This window comes from Schistocerca americana, chromosome 1 (genome assembly GCF_021461395.2).
Source record: "Schistocerca americana isolate TAMUIC-IGC-003095 chromosome 1, iqSchAmer2.1, whole genome shotgun sequence".
Taxonomy (NCBI): Eukaryota; Metazoa; Arthropoda; class Insecta; order Orthoptera; family Acrididae; genus Schistocerca; species Schistocerca americana.
Genome location: NC_060119.1, coordinates 854,247,655 through 854,270,959, shown reverse-complemented (window position 1 = coordinate 854,270,959; position 23,305 = coordinate 854,247,655). Strand labels below are relative to the sequence as shown.

Genomic DNA, 23,305 nt, shown 5'->3' with positions numbered 1-23,305 from the left:
CTCTCACCCTCATGCAAGCAGTCATTCGCCTTGCCATTGATTGATAGAGTTGTTGGATGTTCTCTTGACGGATATCGTAGAAAATTCTGTCCAATTGGGCCGTTAGATCGTCAAAATCCCGGGCTGCTTGGAGGGTCTGCCCATAATGATCGAAACTTTCTCAGTTTGGAAGAGATCTGGCGAGCTTGTTGGCCACGGCAGCGTTTGACAAGCACGAAGCCTGCCATAAATGCCAACAAAACACGGTGTGGAATATCGTCGACGTTCTGCTGTGTTATAAGAATGCCGCTGGTGACAACCTGAGAGGTCCTGCTATGGAATGAAATGGCACCTGAAACCATCACTCCTGGCTCTCGGGCTGTATGGCGGGCGGCAGTCACGTCGGTATCCCACCACTATCCACTACACACACCTTCGCTGGTCATGGAGGCTTAGGTCGAATTTGGACTCATCACTGAAGACAGTTCCACCTCCAGTCAAGATATTCCAGTCTGAATGTGGCTGACACCAGTGTAAATCAGTTCGTTGGAGTACAGATGTCAATGGTAGTCGGTGCAAGGGGCACAGTGAGCTCAGTCGACTTTTTATGGGCTGCTTATTAATGGTTGTTGTGGCCACTGAAGCAACAGCTACACGTCGGTTCGAAGATAATGATGAGCCTTCTGCTGAGAGTGCCTCTCTGACGACTGGTCGGTCCTCGAGTTCCAGCGTCTCGCCAGGTGGACCACTTCCTTCTTGATGCTGTGTTCGGCCACGGTTCACACATTCATTCCAACAGCGCCGAATAGTGGCGCCGCTGCTGTTCAAATGTCGAGTGATTCACCAATTACTCCCACTGGCTTCTGTAACCCAACTGTACGTCCTGTCTCAGATGCTGACATCTATGTATATTGTTCACACGCCTGTCTGCGAGGCACAGTTACTGTCCAACTAAGTACATGGGATGACGTTCGCAAAGACTTTATGTCCCGGTATCGACATGACCCCTGTTTACTATCCTTCTCAGTGTGGCAGGAAAACTGCGCTGCAGCGTAATACATTCATCCATCGGCCGCCAATTTTGCATTTACCGTCGATACCTGAATGAACATCAATTTGTTAGCAATTTGCAGAATCCCTTCTTCTTTGTCTTAGAGTGTAGATAGAAGCAGTGTATAAAAGCACGTCTCGGTAGAGTACAAGCATCGAAATGACTGGACAACGTTTCGCAGATGTTTACGCGCTGCTGGAGACGTGCGAGACCCTGAAGCCGCCGTCGGTGGCGTTGCCGGCTGTCGCACAGCTGGCAGCGGTAGGCGCAGGCCTCGACCTGCCGCTGCCTGCCGAGCAGGAGGAGAAGTGTACCGCCGCCCTGGCGGAGATTCGCGACCTCACTGTCATCCAGGCCTGGCAACTGCTCAACAAGGACCTCCAGTGCCGCCTCACCACTGACTGCATCGACTCCTGTCCTGTGCACGGGTATGTACGTCACTGAAAGCCCCAGCCACTAAAGTGCGCGTCATTTATGACGGCGGCCGAGTTTAGGTTCGTTCTGTGCATCTGACGTCACAAAACACAGTCGGCCAATGAACAGAGAACGACGTTGCCAGAGCTCGAGTGCAGTGCAGAGCACGGACGAGTGTCTTCAGTTTTAGAAACGTTCAGTCATAAATAAAGTAATTGAACAAAATCAATGTCTTGATAGCAGACTTTCTTTTATAGAAAGTTTGGAAAAAGCATTCTTTATACCAATTGCTTCATATTCTATTAATTAATTAGTTTGTATCATTCTCACTAACGGCTTTTTCGCAATAAAGAACAGCGCTAATTGTTTGTTTCCTATTGTACTTCGACGAAACGTGAGTAATTCATAATCATACCAACAGTGTTTGTCGGTATTTTGCATCATAAGCCCTACGGGAGACAAATTGAATGATGAGCTGTGTTAGCGTAATGGTTAAAGTATATGGCTGCTAAGTGGAAGGTTCTGACTTCAAACCTTCATCAGTGCTTAATATTTTCTTTATTTAAAAACAATATCGAAATGTCTTACTTCATGAATTTGATTCGTTTGAATGTAATTTTTTGAAATTTCTAGTGGCAACTAAAATCGACCATACGGAAAGTATACGCTATGGGCTTTTACCTCTGCAAACTCTTCAAAATGTCGTGCAATGGTTTACTACATCTAATGCTGCACAATAAGTGCGTTGAACATCGAAACAAAATTAAGTCATTTATGGGGGAAAGTATCAGTCAAGAAGATGTGTAAAAATCAAATTTTTGGGCCAAATAGTTTTTGTGAAATCGAATGATAAAGTGTGTCAAAGCAGTCGAAACACCATGTGTCTGCACAGGCGAGCAAGGCAATGACAAAATCGCGCACATCGTGGAATGCGCAGCGAAAGGGTTAATGCGGCCGTGGTGGTTTTACTTCATAAACTGCGCGCTCCCCCTAAACGTAAGTTTGCGAACTATACTATGGCGCTGCTTCTCTTGGTGCGTACAACTGGCGACGCAGCAATCTTCCGCATCTGGGCGGGCATGCGCGAACCGCCAAGATAAAAGAATTGAAATATAGTCATACATCTAATCCTCTTCTCTTCTTTAATTGGTTCTGTAGGCCATCACTGTTTTCCTAGACTAAGAACACCGGACAAAACATTTCTCACCCCACAGAGATACCACGCTAATGCCTTGTCAAACCACAGACAACCTTGATAACAGACTCTCTTCGGCGAGGAAGACAGTCCATAATTTTCTTCCAATGATTCACGTACAGCTGAAGGCAGTCGAAAATGTTTACATCCCATGGAGCTACCACTTTCCTGGGAAAAACTTTCAGACGTTTCCTTGGGATAATGACTGGGTGATTTAGAGGTCTGTTCGATGTATGATACACTACTTGAATGTTCGTCAAATCCACATGTATTTATAGAGCCCTGCAAACGAGGCTGTTATCATCTGGGAATACCGTTATTCATTGAAGCCAGAAAAATTATAATAACTCCTGCGAGGGTGATGTTCTAATAAAATGTCGTTCCATACAGTCTGAAATGGCCAGTGAGCTAGGTGTTGGGGGAGTGGTTGGGCTAGACGGTTAAATAAAAATCATTGACACAGTAACGGATTTATTAAAATAAACGAGCACTGCGCTCATTAAGTAACTAGATATAAATGGTTGCCCAAAAGTGCACAGTACAATTATAAATGCCAGCAGGTGTCCAGTTAGCTTCCTTCTACAATCAACCGAGTGTAGGCAGGACTGGCACCAGCAAACAGTACTGGATGTGCTGTTCTACAGAACTTATAAAACATATAAATATAATACATTTAACAAACGCATAATGCCCAGGTCACAAAAAAGTGGGTGGATCTTCAAAATTTCGCAGATTACACATTGCATTTCTCGGGTCCTAAAATGTGCTTAAAATAACCAATCACGACAGTAAGAAGTTATTTACACCTCACAAATAAGTATAAATTAAAATAATAGTGTTTGTATCTAACGTAAATGGCAGTTAATTCTTGAATAATAAAGGAAAAGTTACAAGTCCTGAAAAACATAGACCAGCATTAGAGAGCTAGGATGAAATTTGTAAGAAACAGTGCTGACGTCAGCAGTCCAATCGAACAGAATAAAGCAATAAGTACAGGATCCACTGGAACAAGTTACATATAAATCTTCAAACGAGACACAGTCAGTGAGGAAGTTCAGACCCTGTGACACGATGATTCCTTCGCCTAATGTACAGTCTTAGACATAAAAACTGACCGCTGGCCGGCCGCCACAGAGACTAAGCCCGAGTCGTTCACTTAAGGTGGCCAATAAAACTGACCGGCCGTCTGCACAATCTGGCAACACTGTAAGATGCGGAAGTGTTAGGAGGAAGTGTTGTCTACTTCCGAGATGTTCTGGAGTGTTTGAGTCCGTGGTCTCGTGGTAATCGTCGTGCATTCTAAGCTTATAGTCGCCTGTTCGCGTCCAAGTGTATTTTTTTTTTTACCACATTTCTATCTAAAATTATGAGTTTGATTGAACATTGAAGATAATTCGTTTACCATTCTACCCGCCAGCAATAACAAGTATTCCAGAAACAATTCCGCAGGACAGCTCGTGGCTGCGTCGCGATCTTAACAGCTTACGCTCGAGCGTTTCCTCGCGCTGCAGCGGCTACCGGCCACCGGCCAGACGCCACCCGCCGCCTAAAATCCGGTGCCGCCCATGTGAACGCGGCGCGACGCTGTCAGCGTATGTATCAATTGTCACTTTCGAATATGAAGTTCTAGTTATTATCTTGCAGTTAAACACTGGATTTTGCTTACTTGAAAATCATGAACTACAGTAAAGCAATGTAAAATAGAGTCGCAAGTGGAAAAAGGTGTAACATCTGCAACACAACGTTTACTTTTGTTATAACAGAGGGGTGGATGCAGAGGTGGCAGCTAGAATGATTTGAACTGTGTGTGGAGCGAGTGCTTTTGGAAAAAATACGCCAGAAAAAGATATTCTTGTTTCAACAAAGATCGTTCTGGCATGAATGATTTTCCACATTAAGAAAGTCTGGACTACTGATATATGTGACAGATTACCATTTTGCCATCATGCGACATTTACATTCAACAGGCAAAGTTCAGAAGTCTGGTGTAGGAGCACTGCATGCTCTAATTCGAAACAACAAAAATCAACGGAGTGACTATTATTGAACGTCATCAGGTCGCTCATTGAGCATTCGTATGCAGTACTGTTACTGGTGTCGTGTTATGATGCCTTTATCGTTAACTTTCTAAGAAGAAATGAAAGGCTGAGCCCCACCGAAAGACGTAAACTCGAGCAAAGAGTAGAGTGAACACAATATTTTACATCTGATAGCTCCAAAAGTGTGTTTTGGGCTACGAATTCTGCCCCAAAGGGTGTGTGCAACACAGCTGGAATTTGTTGACAACAACTGAGACACCTTTCGTCGCAGTGTAAGAAAATCGAGCAACAAAACTACATCTCCTGTCCTACTGCATGATAACGCACTATGTTGATTTGAGAAACAGAACTATCCAGCAGATCGATAGGAAAGTTGTCTCTCAGGCACTTGTATTGATAGGGAAGTCCTCTCTCAAGCACTTGTCCCTCTCGTCATACATTCGTAGAATTTTAACTTTCCCGCTCTTGATCGATGAACCGTCAAGGCAATTCATTTCTAGACGAAAATACCCTTAAAACTACTCTGGTTCAATGCCATCGATAGAACCAGTAGGTTTCTACAGGCGTAGAATTTATAAACAACTTTAGCATTGTCAGATTGTTTTAGATATCGTGAAAGAACATTCTGTTGCTGATTACTGTTGCGTTTAGTAAACTAATGGAAAATGCAATTGAAATATTCACTGTACTAATACATATTAAATTCAGCTTACTATAGAAACATCACGATGGCAGTCTATCTTAATAAAGCACTAAGTGTCTGTAGGACGATTGAGCCTATTTTAACACGAACGTGTCTTCGAAAAGATCTGTATTTCCTTCATTTTCTGTATCATTCGCAAGTATTATGAAAATGTGGTAATTCATACATAAAATTATGTATTCACAACAATAAAAAATATGTGGGCAGAAAACGCAAGTGGCATTATGAAATTGGCAGTATCGTAAGGTTTTCGCTCTGACACTAAGGGTTACCGAAAGCAGAAAGCCTAATTTTGCTCGAGCTTTGTTTTACGATTCCCTTATTGAGTTTGTATCTGCCTGCTTGTAGCTTTGCTACAAAAGAATTAAAAATCTGGGTTTCAGCGAGTCTCGAAAGGCGAAAGAAAGCAGTTTGCACCTGGTAGCCAAGCATGTTCCCTGAGAACTGGTTTTTCCCTAAAGTGGGTAGACATCCTTTTCAGTTTGAATTGTAGGCAACTGTCAGTCAGACGTGTGCCGTTGGTCTAAGTGTTTCTGTGTGTTGAATTCGTATCAATTATTTTTCTATAGGTTTTTTCATCCCCAAATAGAGAGTTTAAGACTCCCATTAGTATTTTCACGCCATCTTGGTGCATTTTGCACATAGTATTTTCGAGTGTGTTCCAGAATTTTACGACATTTTCGGTGTTTTTCTTATTTTCGATGTTGGTGGGGGCATGTGCATTGATGAGTGTATATATTTTACAAGGGCTCTGAATGAGCATAGTCGTATGTCGATTGTTGATGGGTGTGATTTCTTTGACAGAGTTGATGATAGATCTGTGTTCGAGAAATGCCATGCCGAAGATTGGTACGCCTTTCGCTACCTTCTGTTGTATTTTGCTCTTGAAGATGTAATGGTTTCCGTAATGCAAGGATTCATTGTCAGTTAGTCGTGGTTCTTGAAGACCAGTGATGTGAATTTTTTATCGGTCGATTTCTTATGTGAAAATATTTTGTTTTCATATTTGGATCAATGTATCGATGTTTGGTTTTCAAATGCATATTTTCTGCTTGTAGGGAAATTTACCAGAGATCTTCGATATTCTTCGCCGTGCTAACCTGGACTCCCCAGAATCCGAAAATCCAACTGCCGCTTGTCGACAGCCGGGTAGTGTACCACCTGGGGTAAAGTTGACTTTGCTTGCACAGTTCAAATGGTTCAAATGGCTCTGAGCACTATGGGACTTAACATCTATAGTCATAAGTCCCCTAGAACTTAGAACTACTTAAACCTAACTAACCTAAGGACAGCACACAACACCCAGCCATCACGAGGCAGAGAAAATCCCTGACCCCGCCGGGAATCGAACCCGGGAACCCGGGCGTGGGAAGCGAGAACGCTACCGCACGACCACGAGACGCGGGCTTGCACAGTTCATGTTTGTTTGTGTTTCATTGGTTTAGCCTAGGTGATACCAGGACCTGACAGGACCAGAGGGTGTTGAAGCCTTTGGAAGCAAATATTTTGAGCAGAGCTCATTGAGCTAACAGGCGGTGACCAGAATAGCAGTGATTTTCACTCAGACGTGTCTGGATTTTGGGTTCAACTGATTGAGTAGCCGTTCAGGTTTGTGTTGGTATTCCGTTCACCCCAAGTATTTTATTTTCTCGCTACCACCAATATGGGGGAGGGTTTCCCCTATCGGTCACACGGGATTTTTAATATTATTATTATTGTCATTACGTCATCAGCAAATCCGATATGGTATATCTTTCCACCACTGAAATAGATGTGTACTGTTCGATTCAGTATTTCCATCACATAAATATGAGTTGTAATTACGTTACATTGCTGCTAGTAGATATATTTCTCACTTTTTCTTAGACGGTTTCTACCTGTTACTCCATCATAGGAATTTATGTTCGCAGAATTGTTGCAATACAGACGTTCAAATTATCCGGTTTCTGTAGTTTCATTTCGATACCAGATCGTTCTAATAGGATTCAGCCAGTCAGTCTTAATGTGGATATCCGACTACGACTCTCAACATATGATAGACTGGGTAAACCACATTCTTAATCAGACTGTTGAATCTAGATCAACTCGTCTTTGTTGCATTTTTTCCATACCGTAATTAACACGACCACATAAGGCTTATTCTGCTGAAGAACTTGATTCCCACAAGTCCTTCAATAAGAATCTCCTAGCGGGAGTAATGCATGAAAGGAAACAGACTGTTGGACAAAAGAATGGACAGCTCCCTGCTTTTTGCGTTTCCGATAGCGCCTACGATAAGAATCTGGTGTCATATTATGCTTCACAACCCTAAACTGTTTGCGCGACTGCTACGGTCGCAGGTTCGAATCCTACCTCGGGCATGGATGTGTGTGATGTCCTTAGGTTAGTTAGGTTTAAGTAGTTCTAAGTTCTAGGGGACTGATGACCACAGATGTTAAGTCCCATAGTGCTCAGAGCCATTTGAACCATTTGAACCCTAAACTGTTTATTTTTTTACTTCGTGCTAAAACAAAAGTTATGATATGAGAAGAGGAAACGACTGATATGCTTCTCAGGAACTTTAGTTTTTCGTGTTTATTTTCTCACTTCATACTAAAACAAGGGCGTTAATATGAGAAGACGAAATGAAATATACACTACCAAGACATAATATTTCCTTGTGTGCTACTACTCCATACATGAAAGCCCTGCAGTTAATATTTGTATGTTGGATAAATTTCGATATCACCTCACATTCCTTTGTGAGGATGTTCCTGTTTTCTTGGGATTCAAATCGATTGGACATTTCATCACTGGTTAATAGTCTGATGACTATTGTCATGATACCCGTTGCAATTGCTCCATGGCGCCTGTGAGTAGAGTCTCACGTTGGTTACTATAAGAACACGCAGGCAGTGACATCCGCTCACTGCAGTCAGAGCCAAGGTGATTTCTTTCTGTTTATGGCGAAGCGTCTGCTGCAGTGTCCACGCTCACCCAATATAAACATATCGCGGCGACATTGGGCACTGCCAATCGCTGCACTTGTCGCGAGCCTCGACAACAAGAGCGCACTGTCTCTGCTAACGATACTATGGAGTTAATACATCTTACTTAACGTAATATGCAGGACGTGGGTTGGGTAAAAATTCAGTTTGTAACTTCGCATCACATTAAAATACTTTACAGTCATATTTGATGCAATATTTATTGTTGGCTATCTCTCTAATGTTAATAGTATTGATTCAGATTGTGAGTGAATACGAAAACACACACACACACAAACAGTCATTGATTCCAGTGAGGGTGCCAACTACTGTGTGTTGAACAACACATGCACCAGTCACTTCCTCAGTTGGCGTCGAGTGGATGACATTTTTCAATTACCTTGCATTGCAAGAATTGTAAGGAGGAGACTGAAAGTAAATGGACTTTTATGCAAAAGAGCTGCGACAAAGCAAAGCTTGACCGATTAACAGATAATTGTGCACACGGCTTTTGTGGCCAAGTATACTTTTAGTAACCAAACCACCCACGATTATTACGTAAGATTTCTCGAAGGCGTAGGGACATTGATTTCATTAAGTCGTCGACAGTGTAGCGTGATGGTTTACTTCCCACCATACGTCTTCTATATTCGTCCAAAGGTCGCTTGCATTTGTAGGTCCACATGGCAATGACCTTGTTACCTCTGCCCACATATTCTCTATCTGGTTGATGTTCGGTGATAGTGGAACAAACGGCAACAGCTTTATCCTCTCTTGGCCCTGAAACCAATCTCGCACTGCTCTGTTATGATGGATGGAGCTCTGCTCCTCTAAATAAACTGTTATCTCGTTAGTTCATATATTTATATTTAAATAACGGATTTGTAATAAGCACATTGTATTATTATTTTCCACAGTGTTTAAGAATTCAGCCCTGTCATAGACATTTGATCTAGATTCAACAGTCTGATTAAGAATGTGGTTTACCCAGTCTATCATATGTTGAGAGTCGTAGTCGGATATCCACATCAAGACTGACTGGCTGAATCCTATTAGAACGATCTGGTATCGAAATGAAACTACAGAAACCGGATAATTTGAACGTCTGTATTGCAACAATTCTGCGAACATAAATTCCTATGATGGAGTAACAGGTAGAAACTGTCTAAGAAAAAGTGAGAAATATGCCTACTAGTAGCAATGTAACGTAATTATAATCCTTATTTATGTGATGGAAATACTGAATCGAACAATACACATCTATTTCAGTGGTGGGAAGATACACCATATCGGATTTGTTGATGACATAATGACAAAAAGAATAATAATATTAATAATAATAATAATCCCGGGTGTCGGATAGGGGAAACCCTCCCCCATAAGGGTGGTACCGAGGAAATCAAACACTTGGGGTGAACCAAATAGCAACACAATCCTGAATGGCTACTCAATCTGTTGAACCCAAAATCCAACTATGCAACCAAAGTCAACTTTACCCCAGGTGGTACACAACCCGGCTGTCGACCGGGGGCAGTTGGATTTTCGAATTCTGGGGAGTCCAGGTTAGCACGGCAGACAATATGGCAGATCTCTGGTATATTTCCCTACAAGTAGAAAACATACATTTGAAAACAAAACATCGATACATTGATCCAAGCACGAAAACTAAATAATCTCACAAAAGAAAACGACCGACAAAAAATTCTTATCCTCGCTCTTCAAGAACCACGACTAACTGACAATGAAACCTTGCATTGCGGAAACCATTGCATCTTCAAGAGCCAAATACAACAAAAGGTAGCGAAAGGTATACCAAAATCCGGCATAGCATTTCTCAAACACAGATCTATCATCAACTCTGTCAAAGAAATCACACCCATCAACAATCAAATGGTTCAAATAGCTCTGAGCTCTATGGGACTTAACAGCGGAGGTCATCAGTCCCCTAGAACTTAGAGCTACCTAAACCTAACTAACCTAAGGACATCACACACATCCATGCCCGAGGCAGGATTCGAACCTGCGACCGTAGCAGTCGCGCTGTTCCGGAGTGAAGCGCCTAGAAGCGCTCGTCCACCGCTGTCGGCCCATCAACAATCGACTTATGACTATGCTCATTCGGAGCCCCAGTAAAATATGTTCACTCATCAATGCACATGCCCCCACCAACATCGGAAATAAGAAAAACACCGAAAATGTCGAAAAATTTTGGAACACACTCGAAGATACTATGAGCAAAATTCACCAAGATGGCGTGAAAATACTAACGGGAGACTTCAACTCTCTATTTGGGACAGAAGAAATCTGTAGAAAAATCATTGGTACAAATTCAACACACCGAAACGCTTAGACCAAAGGCATACGTCTGACTGACATTTGCCAACAATTCAACCACAAAAGGAAATCTTCTCACTTTAGGAAAAAACCAGTTCCCAGGTATGCTTGGCTACCAGGTGCAATCTGCTTTCATTCGTCTTTCGAGACTCGCTGAAATCCAGATTTATATTCTTTTGTAACAGAGCTACAAGCAGGCAGATACAAACTCAATAAGGGAGTCGTAAGACAACGCTCGAGCAAAATTTGTCTTGCCACTTTCAGTAACCCTTAGTGTCAGAGCGAAAACCTTAAGGTACTACCAAATTCATAATGCCATTTTGGTTTTCTTCCGACATATTTTTGTTGTTGTGAATACATAATTTTTTCTATGAAATGCCACATTTTCATAATACTTGCGAATGATGCAGGAAATGAAGTAAATACAGATCTTTCCGAAGACAAAAGTCGGTGATATCCTACCAATTCGTGTTAAAATAGGCTCAATCGTCTTACAGTCACTTAATGCTTTATTAAGATAGACTGCCGTCATGATGTTTCTGTAGTAAGCTGAATTTAATTTGTATTAGTACAGTGAATATTTTAATTGCATTTTCCATTAGTTTGCTAAACGCAATAGTAATCATCAAAGAGAAATTAATCAGCAGCAGAATTTTCTTTCACGATATCTAAAACAGTCTGACAATGCTAAAGTTGTTTATAAATTCTACGCCCGTAGAAACCTACTGGTTCTATCGATGGCATTGAACCAGAGTAGTTTTAAGGGTATTTTCGTCTAGAAATGAATTGCCTTGACGGTTGATCGATCAAGAGCGGGAAAGTTAAAATTCTACGAATGTATGACGAGAGGGACAAGTGCTTGAGAGAGGACTTCCCTATCAATACAAGTGCCTGAGAGACAACTTTCCTATCGATCTGCTGGATAGTTCTGTTTCTCAAATCAACATAGTGCGTTATCATGCAGTAGGACAGGAGATGTAGTTTTGTTGCTCGATTTTCTTACACTGCGACGAAAGGTGTCTCAGTTGTTGTCAACAAATTCCAGCTGTGTTGCACACACCCTTTGGGGCAGAATTCGTAGCCCAAAACACACTTTTGGAGCTATCAGATGTAAAATATTGTGTTCACTCTACTCTTTGCTCGAGTTTACGTCTTTCGGTGGGGCTCAGCCTTTCATTTCTTCTTAGAAAGTTAACGATAAAGGCATCATAACACGACACCAGTAACAGTACTGCATACGAATGCTCAATGAGCGACCTGATGACGTTCAATAATAGTCACTCTGTTGATTTTTGTTGTTTCGAATTAGAGCATGCAGTGCTCCTACACCAGACTTCTGAACTTTGCCTGTTGAATGTAAATGTCGCATGATGGCAGAATGGTAATCTGTCACATATATCAGTAGTCCAGACTTTCTTAATGTGGAAAATCATTCATGCCAGAACGATCTTTGTTGAAACAAGAATATCTTTTTCTGGCGTATTTTTTCCAAAAGCACTCGCTCCACACACAGTTCAAATCATTCTAGCTGCCTCCTCTGCATTCACCCCTCTGTTATACCAAAAGTAAACGTTGTGTTGCAGATGTTACACCTTTTTCCACTTGCGACTCAATTTTACAATGCTTTACTGTAGTTCATGATTTTCAAGTAAGCAAAATCCAATGTTTAACTGCAAGATGATAACTAGAACTTCATATTCGAAACTGACAATTGATACATACACTGACAGCGTCGCGCCGCTTTCACATGGGCGGCGCCGGATTTCAGGCGGCGGGTGGCGTCTGGCCGGTGGCCGGTAGCCGCTGCAGCGCGAGGAAACGCTCGAGCGTAAGCTGTTATGACCGCGACGCAGCCACGAGCTGTCCTGCGGAATTGTTTCTGGAATACTTGTTATAGCTGGTGGGTAGAATGGTAAACGAATTATCTTCGATGTTCAATCAGACTCATAATTTTAGATCGAAATGTGGTAAAAAAAAAAAATACATTTGGACGCGAACAGGCGACTATAAGTTTAAAATGCACGACGATTACCACGAGACCATGGGCTCACACACTCCGAGAACATCTCGGAAGTAGACAACACTTCCTCCTAACACTTCCGCATCTTACAGTGTTGCCAGATTGTGCAGACGGTCGGTCAGTTTTATTGGCCATCTTAAGTGAACGACTCGGACTTAGTCTCTGTGGCGGCCGGCCAGCGGTCAGCTTTTATGTCTAAGTCTGTACAGCCACCCACTTCACTTGCTGTTCACACGCTCGTATAGGTACCGCGCCGATATCGTGCACTTGGCCACGTGCTGCTCTGAAGGCGCCTACTCAAGGGAGGGAAATGCACCATCTATCTCTACTTCAGTCGTAAACCTAATGTGGTCATGTATACCATTCGAGTGTTTTAAGAATTCTCCCAGTTTCTCGCGCACTGCGCAACGACTCCCTCATCGTGGTCCGCCAGCTGACAAGAACACTGCATCCATCATTCTGAATAAAGGTGACTACGATGGTAAAATTCATTTGTTCTTGATGAGGCTACCTACCGGGAACTGCCACGGGACCCGGCGTCAAGAATACTTAACAAGACATCAGAGCTCCTAAAACATTAATCTTTGGAAGGGGCCATAATTAAGAAACCTCTCCCTCAGGTTCCGAGACCACCTACTATTTACACGTATGGGCTACCAAAGATCCACAAAATGACTGGTTGGTTGGTTGGTTTGGAGAGAAGGAGCCCAACTATAGGGTCATGAGTCCCTAATTCCACACTCAGACAGACCATTCCCCAAAACAGTCTGGGAAGTAAAAAATGCGGAATATTTACTTGGAAACACACTGAAACAGGAAACGAAAGAGGGAAGACAAAAGGGAAGAATGTGGCATAAAAGGAAAATAGCGGTAGAAAATAGTAAAATAATGCAGCAGATGGCCTGGGCTGGCTGAATGCAAGAAGAAAAAAGGATGAACCAGCCACTCTGCAACACACTACAATCTCTAGCCGAAAAGATAAGGCTACAGGAACACAGATAGGAAAACGACGAACACCAAGGCGAACAAACAGCAAAGAAGGAGTGAGGAATAGTTAAAATGGAAGGAGGGTGAAGGTCTGCGAGAGAAGACCAGATGCCCACCCTTAGATTGTGTGATAAAAAACCCCTCACGAATAAAAAGTAAGACCTTATCAGCTGTTGCGGCATTCTCTCCCAACACCGTTGGCAGTGTGGCTGGAAAGTTAAAAGTCCACCGCAGAGTTGCTAAAATTGACCAGTCCAACAAGATGTTGACGACAGTCAAGTGGGGACCACAGTGATATTGATGTGGGTCCTTGCGACGGAGGAGGTAACCATATGTCAGGTAAGTACGGCCCATGCGGAACCGGCAAAGGACAACTGAGTCCCTGCTGGTGACTCGCATGGATGACAGCCACACATTCGTTGTCTCCTTGATAATATGTAGTTTATTTGGTGTTCTGAAGGTGCACAATTCAGTATACCAGATCCCAAGAGCTTTACCACATAAGACTGATCACAGATCAATCTTCGGCGGGTCGTTCTTCAGAGTTGGTCTACCAGTAGCCTGTTTGACCAGCCTGTCAGCAAGTTCATTGTCCAGGATCCCGACATGTCCTGGGGTCCAAAAGAAGGACGCTGAACATCCACTGTTTCTGAGGGCATAAAGAGACCCCAGGATAGTAGTTACGGAAGGATGGAGAGGGAAGCACTGATCGAGAGCTTGTAAACCGCTTGTGGGTTGCTGTGTGCACCATATCAAGAGTTTCGACGATTTTATCAACTGAATTAAACATCTGCAACTTGGCCAATATGAAATACGTAATAGTCAGTTTGCATGTGGTTCCTTACTTATCCGTTTTATTGTCAAAGACTTCATAAATCTTCTCTCCCAGTTATTTGATAGTCCAACTGTGGGATTGTTGAAGTAGACGTTGACGTGATCGTATTTCCTATATAGTGGCCAATTTTTCGACCAGTTGGACAGGTGGCGACGGGAAGTCCGTTAGCTCCAACCATAACCAACCTTTTTATGGAGAAATTTGAAGACATCGCTTTGAACACAGCTCTAGATCAGCCAAGTTGACTTTATCTTTACGTCGACGACAGTTTATCACCTGGCCCACAGACGTGAAAAACTGGGAGATTCTTAGAACACCTGAATGATGTTCACGATCACATTAGGTTTACGATGGAAGTAGAGATACACGGTACACTGCCCTTCCTTGATGTCCTCGTTCATCGGAAAATAATGCTAACTTCAACCACAGTGTGTGCAGGAAACCTAGACACACGGACCGGCATCTGAACGCTCTTAGTCATCACCATCCAGTATAAAAACGTGGCGTTCTGAAAACCCTCGTCCACCGTGTTAAAGTCGTCTCAATCTTTGAAAATCTGCCACTAGCACTAAGAAACCTCCGCAAAATTTTCCAGGCATCACAGGCTATTTCTGGTAGACATACAGGAAAAATACCACCGAGGAAGAGAACAAGAAACTTGCGTTTTTGTGCCTTTCTGTGGGACACTGTCTAGAAAGATTAGTCAGTTCTTGTCGAGACACAATATCTCATCAGTGTTCAGGCCCCAGCAAAAATGCGACAGCCCATGAGGCCTGTAACGGACGATCTAGGACTTACAGCGTCTGGAGTGTACAAAGTACCATGTCAGTGTGGCTGCTACTAGGCCGCCCAAACAGTACACACTGTGGAGCGACACAAGACGGAACACAAGAGGTGCTTATGCCTCTGCTATCCTCAAAAATCAGCCATGGCAGAACACGCTTTAGAAAATCCACACTGAATTCTATTCGATGGAACGTGTCATTATGAGGACGAAAGGATTTTGAGATAACGTCATAAAAGAAGCGGAAGAAATAAAAATATCTGAAAACACTATCAACAAGGACGGCGGTTTACAGCTCAACACAGCCTGGGACACAGCGATCGCGAGGATGAACTCGTGTAAAAATTGAAGAATTCTAACTGAACAGAATGCGTAGCTTGCTTTGCTTTCTGTTCAAGCAGGGCATGTAGCTTGTTCCATATACCTCGTGCACTCTCACATGCAACCAACAACGCCATGACTTTTGCTTCTACAGTTCTAACGATAATCTGACTCGTTGCACGATCAGCTTAGTCCAAAGTTTTTAAGGCAACATTAAACACATCTGTTTGTGCCGATGTTGCATCCGCTGGCAAACCCGCCGGTTTTTCTACGTCGCCAATACACACTTCGTATGCGGCGTCTGACGCACGTAATGAATTTCGTACTGCGAACTTCCAAATAGTTCAATTTTCAGCACCACACAGCTTCTCTATACCATAAAAATCCATTGCAGTCCCGTAAAACAGTTCAGATTTACAACCGCAAAAATTTCACAAGAGAAACTTGCAGCAAACGTTCACGTATACACACTACTGGCCATTAAAATTGCTACACCAAGAAGAAATGCAGATGATAAACGGGCATTCATTGGACAAATATATTATACTAGAACTGACATGTGATTACATTTTCACGCAGTTTGGGTGCATAGATCATGAGAAATCAGTACCCAGAACAACCACCTCTGGCTGTAATAACGGCCTTGATACGCCTGGGCATTGAGACAAATAGAGCTTGGATGGCGTGTACAGGTACAGCTGCCCATGCAGCTTCAACACGATACCACATTTCATCAAGAGTAGTGACTGGCGTATTGTGACGAGCCAGTTGCTCGGTCACCATTGACCAGACGCTTTCAATTGGTGGGAGATCCGGAGAATGTGTTGGCCAGGGCAACAGTAGAAAATTTTCGGTAACCAGAAAGGCCCGTACAGGATCTGCAACATGCGGTCGTGCATTATCCTGCTGAAATGTAGGGTTTCGCAGGGATCGAATGAAGGATAGAGTCACGGGTCGTAACACATCTGAAATGTAACATCCACTGTTCAAAGTGCCGTCAATGCCAACAAGAGGTGACCGAGACATGCAACGAATGGCAAGCCATACCATCACGTCGGGTGATACGCCAGTATGCCGATGACGAATACACGCTTCCAATGTGCGTTCACCACGATGTCGCCAAACACGGATGCGACCATCATGATGCTGTAAACAGAACCTGGATTCATCCGAAAAAATGACGTTTTGCCATTCGTGCACCCAGGTTCGTCGTTGAGTACACCATCGCACTCGCTCCTGTCTGTGATGCAGCGTCAAGGGTAACCGCACGCATGGTCTCCGAGCTGATAGTCCATGCTGCTGCAAACGTCGTCGAACTGTTCGTGCAGACGGTTGTTGTCTTGCAAACGTCCCCATCTGTTGACTCATGGATCGAGCTGTGGCTGCACGATCCGTTACAGCCATGCGGATAAGATGCCTGTCATCTCGACTGCTAGTGATACGAGGCCGTTGGGATCCAGCACGGCGTTCCGTATTACCCTCTTGAACAAACCGACTCATTCTGCTAACAGTCATTGGATCTCTACCAACGCGAGCAGCAATGTGGCGATACGATAAAGAGCAATCGCGATAGGCTACAATCCGACCTTTATGAAAGTCGGAAAAATGATGATACGCATTTCTCCTCCTTACACGAGGCATCACAACAACGTTTCACCAGGCAACGCCGGTCAACTGCTGTTTGAATATGAGAAATGGGTTGGAAACTTTCCTCATATCAGCACGTTGTAGGTGTCGCCACCGGCGCTAACCTTGTGTGAATGCTCTGAAGATCTAATCATTTGCATATCACAGAATCTTCTTCCTGTCGGTTAAATTTCGCGTCTTTAGCACGTCATATTCGTGGTGTAGCAATTTTAATAGCCAGTAGTGTACAATACGAACCGCGCGTAGCACACTACACACGCTAACGCCTTTCTGGCGTCACGGAAAAAAAAACTGCAATACCCACTTGCTTTCTTGAATCGTGTACTGGGTCCATAACCTACTGCAGAAACTTCAAGAAAGAACTAACGGGCACAACATAAAGCATACGCACGACGTAGTTGCTATAACAAGACACATGTATTTTATTTTATGACAGCAACCAAAGACAGAGATATAGTACACAGCAGAGAGATTAATATAAACATTTCACTTCAACAGAAGGTCATTGTTATGTTAAAATAAGGTAAACCCAACAACAAACCTTAAAGTTTCGTTATATTGCCGCACTGAGTGTGAGGTACAAATTATTTGAGTGGCTGCTGCATAAAGGATTCAAGTACTTTCATGGACAATTAACACAAATTTTTTAACAAGGAAAAATCACCAAACAGCCGTATGTTTTCAAAAGTTGTTACTTTATTTACCCGACCAGTTTCGGGAATCTCATTACCGCCATCTTCAGGCCCCTACGCGCTCTATGTATAGCGAATCAGAGACATCAATGCATGTGTAGCCGCATGCATCCATAATCTGTAGTCAAGTCTTCGAAATACACACTCCACAAAAAATTCACTGAATCCATGTACTGATGATTCCGAAAATATCCGGTTGTTTGCTTGTTTTTCTTTGGCGAATATCTGAACGGCTGCTAATGGATCTACAGACTTACATAGAATCTGGCTCCCAGAACCAACTAATGACCTCTGCTGTATTTACTGAACTATCTGCAGATCATAATACCGTGTGGAGGTAGGGCGTTATTTATCGGCTGCTTCGTATAATACCACGCAGAAGAACAGCACAACTTCGTAACAATACGCTGACAGACAGACCATTCCAGGCAATTACAGACAATACCACTAGACCCTCAACAATGGCGTACCTCAAGCTACTATTTAGCTAGTATTTTGCTGATATGTCAGCCACACTGCCCAGGAAGTTTAGTTACGCTGCTGACTGGGTGACAGAAACACAGGACAAACAAATCGACGTCGCCAATACACTGTATTATCAGAGGGCATAAGCAGAATGGGGTAATGCTTCCATAAATAGGGACTTTAACTAAACGTTAAGAAAACTGAATCCTCTTCTTTCACCCTATCCAACGGTGAACTGCACATGTTTCTCGATGGTAAATGTCTGACCCATAACAAACGGCCACGGTAACTTGAAGTTATACTTGAGAAAACGCTGTCATTTAAACAGTATCTAACAAATACTGCAACTAAATTGAGTTCAAGAAACGATGTTCTGCAAAAAAATATGTGGCACAACGTAGGATTCTGCAGCTTCGACCTTACAATCATCTGCCCTCGGCCTTGTCTACTCAGCAGCAGAATATTGCAGACCTGTCTCGATAAACAACATCCGCACGAAGCTGGTAGACATGCGATTAAATAAAACAGTGATGACTGTGTTATTGGCACAATCAAATCCATTCCATTATTCTGCCTACCTTCTCTGAGCCGCAATCCACCACTTAAGTTGAGAAGAAAGAATAGTCTTCTCGGGGAATACAATAAAAACTGCATCAACCAGCAATTGCCAATTCATGAGGATATTCTTGCTGTCAAAATCAACAGATTCCGCTTCAGAAATTCCCCACTCAGTACAGCTAGCAATCTGGCGGACCGTAAGTTCAGTCTCCACGAACCTGGACGCAAGAGTGGTGTAATAACACTCCACTAGAGCTCCAGATATTTCTCCAAGCCCACAAACCGCGGGAACGTGATCTCCCTGGAGGACATGGATTACACTTTACAGGATTCAGACCAACCATGGGAGATGCTGTGACCTTCCTATACAGATGAAGAATGAATACCATTGCGGAGTGCACCTGTGGCTTCCCAAGACAGGCTGTCAGAGACATTGTGGAAGAGTGCCCCAAAATTTGTGCGCTGGAAACCCCTTGGAATTTTGGGAGACTACAGCTGATGTGATAAATTACATAAATAATATGTCTGTAAATTAAGTATGTACTATATTCATGTTTTTGAACTGATCTCTAATTTCAGGACGATTAATAATAATGCCTGTGAGTGTGAAGCGGAGGAACAGACAGTCAGACATATAGTGGAGAACTGCCGGCTCCATCTTTTCAAATGTAGTCTCAAAGGCTTACACAAAGTGACAGCGAGTACCATTATCTGATCACGAAATTTAAACGTTAACCTATGAAAATACTGTGTATGTATATGTGTGTGTGTGTGTGTGTGTGTGTGGTCTGTAAAACCATAGGATGATAATGGTGCTCCTGTATTAGAGTACATCCTTTTCCTGTCACGGTACTGGACGAATGAACGCACAATCATTCTTAAAGTGCGTTTACACCTGTGCACCCTGCGGCTAGTGGCCGTGCGACAGTAGCCTGCCCCACGCGAAGTAGGTGCGCCCGAAGAGAACACAGGTGTGAATGGAATCACTTGCACGTAAATGTTGAGGAAGAGGCATGCAATCTACACGCGTGACTCTACTTGCGTGTGGGGAAAGCACAGTCGTACAGCGACAAGGTGCAAGGTACGCACGAGTAAACGCACCGTAATATGTCAACAGAGACCGCTCAGTTTACCGAAATGTGGCAGCAGACTCGCATACCGCTGATAATTTTGACCGGGATAGCTGAGGCTTATACCTTGATTTATCTCTAATAACCAGGACACATGTATCAAACGAATACATAAAAACTGGATAATGGGCAATTTGATTTTTCTATTCACTATTCTATTCTAGGTATACAATCACTGCGAATATCATTTGTTACATGGAGTGACTCCATTTTATTTTGAAAGGTTGGACGAGATGGAATGGAACCTGGAAACGCTGACAACGGACCACCTGAGGCATCCTATCCTCTCCCAGCTAGTGCACGCTGTTCGGCGCATCACAGTGGCCATGATCATCGGAAAAAATTGCCATCTCCAACATACATACAATTATCCTCAGCTGAGCCTGAAAGAAAGTGGTGAGTATCTTATTTGCAAGTCTGTTTTTGTGAAATAAAGCGTTGTTGTTGTTGTGGTCTTCAGTCCTGAGACTGGTTAGATGCAGCTCTCCATGCTACTCTATCCTGTGCAAGCTTCTTCATCTCCCAGTACCTACTGCAACCTACATCCTTCTGAATCTGTTTAGTGTATTCATCTCTTGGTCTCCCTCTATGATTTTTACCCTCCACGCTGCCCTCCAATACTAAATTGGTGATCTCTTGATGCGTCAGAACATGTCCTACCAACCGATCCCTTCTTCTAGTCAAGTTGTGCCACAAACTTCTCTTCTCCCCAATCCTATTCAATACCTCCCCATTAGTTATATGATCTACCCATCTAATCTTCAGCATTCTTCTGTAGCACCACATTTCGAAAACCTCTATTCTCTTCCTGTCCAAAGTAGTTGTCGTCCATGTTTCACTTCCATACATGACTACGCTCCATACAAATACTTTCAGAAACGACTTCCTGACACTTAAATCTATACTCGATGTTAACAAATTTCTCTTCTTCAGAAACGCTTTCCTTGCCATTGCCAGTCTACATTTTATATCCTCTCTACTTCAACCATCATCAGTTATTTTGCTCCCCAAATAGCAAAACTCCTTTACTACTTTAAGTGTCTCATTTCCTAATCTAATTCCCTCAGCATCACCCTACTTAATTCGACTACATTCCATTATCCTCGTTTTACTTTTGTTGATGTTCATCTTATACCCTCCTTTCATGACACTGTCCATTCCGTTCAACTGCTCCTCCAAGTCCTTCGCTGTCTCCGACAGAATTACAATGTCATCGGCGAACCTCAAAGTTTTTATTTCTTCTCCATGGATTTTAATACCTACTCCGAATTTTTCTTTTGTTGCCTTCACTGCTTGCTCAATATACAGATTGAATAACATCGGGGATAGGCCACAACCCTGTCTCACTCCCTTCCCAACCACTGTTTCTCTTTCATGCCCCTCGACTCTTATAACTGCCATCTGGTTTCTGTACAAATTGTAAATAGCCTTTCGCTCCCATTATTTTCCCCTGCCACCTTCAGAATTTGAAAGAGAGTATTCCAGTCAACATTTTCAAAAGCTTTCTCTAACTCTACAAATGATAGAAACGTAGGTTTGTCTTTCCTTAATCTAGCTTCTAAGTTGTAGGGTGAGTATTGCCTCACGTGTTCCAATATTTCTACGGAATCCAAACTGATTCTCATTAAGGTTTGCTATCAAGAAACTCTCGTGTAAGGTAATGAACACGTATATGGTAAGGCTGCACTACAGCTGACAATAGTGTCCTAATCAAAGTACACAGAAAACAACAAACATAGAACTATAAGAAGTGTTCAGATGAAAAGTTAGGAAACATAGTAACAACCAGGTCGGTTGAAATTTGCATATGCCACTTTAGGATAATATAGTGCGACGTCTAGGGACGCGAATGTAGTGTCCGGCGTGGTTGTGCGAATGTGCAGGCTCATGATGAAGGGGAGAAGCAGTCCATTTTATGTGGAAGTGGATTTGAGGACACATGGCGCTCACGTTGCAAAATTCGACGACTGAGGAGCAGCGAGGTGTTATTAGATTTCTGACTGCGGAAGAAGGTTAAACCGGCCGATTTTTCTCGTGGAATAATGGCCGCTTACAGGGGAGAATGGATGACCGACAAATCAGTGGCGGGGTGGTGTGTCCGTTTTCGCGAATTTCGTCGAGTGTTTGAGTGAAGACCCGAGATCAGGCCAGGTAAACAAGTTAATCACGGCCAAAGTCATCGAAAATGTAGACGACCTAGAGAGAAGTGATCGGCTTTTCACATTGTGAAGTGTTGGCCGTGATGATGGGGCCTAGTGTTGAAACAGTGTGGACAACTGTGCACGACAGATTGGGCTACAAGAAGCTGTACGCGCAGTGAGTTTCAAAGTAGCTCAACGAACTGCAAAAGGAACTGCATATGGGGCTGGCATTCAAACATCTGTTGCGGTATCATGAAGACCCCGCCTTCCAGGAATGGGTCGTTGTCGGTGATGAGTGATGGTGCCATCATTTCGTGCCAGTGACAAAGCGGTACAGCATGCAATGGAAGGATGAGCCATCACTTCCCTCCGAAAAATTCAAAGGTGTGCCCTCAGCAAGCAAAGTGATGCTCACAATCTTTTTCAACGTCCGGGGTTTGATACTCATCGAATTCCTGGGGCATGCAGACACGATTAACAAAGGCATGTACTGTGAGACACACTGTAGCCTACGCAAGTTCATCAAGAGGAATAGGTCTGGGACTGCTCACGAACGGAGTGAGTCAGCTCCACGATGACGCGCGTCCACGCGTCTCAAAAGTCACACAAAGTGTAATGGCCGAGTCCAAATGGGAGGAGCTTGAGCTTCTGCCCCACAGCCCGGACATGTCACCCTGCGACTCCAATGTGTTTGGTCCGCTAAAAATGAAAGTACATCTCAAAGGGAAGTGCTTCGATTCGGACGAGGAACGGGAGGGCATTGTGGAGGAGTGTCTCCCGTCACAGCCACAGGAATTCTGGAAACAGGGAATCCTTCGGCTCGTGAAACGGTGGGATAGTTGCGTTCAGGCCTCTGGTGATTACTTTTGAATAAAGAGTTCAGTTATAACCACAGTGTTGTTTCACACCTTTTCATCTGAACACCCCTCATAACAGCAACCACACCGGACGAAAAGAGCCATGTCTCCTGATAACTGGATTACACCTAAGGTTAATTACACTTAATATTCGACACGGACGTTGAGGACACGATTCAATTGGTGT

At 43.3% G+C, this 23,305-nt stretch overlaps 1 protein-coding gene across 1 annotated transcript in view; it reads left to right on the top strand.

Moving 5' to 3' along the window:
* The window catches only part of LOC124546791, a 142,842-nt gene that overhangs the window by 34,136 nt on the left and 85,401 nt on the right, over positions 1-23,305 (top strand). Inside the window, exons 2-3 of the mRNA XM_047125063.1 lie at positions 1,212-1,458; positions 20,344-20,516. Of these exons, the coding sequence (XP_046981019.1) occupies positions 1,212-1,458; positions 20,344-20,516 (420 nt within the window). The remainder of the gene's footprint in view (positions 1-1,211; positions 1,459-20,343; positions 20,517-23,305) is intronic.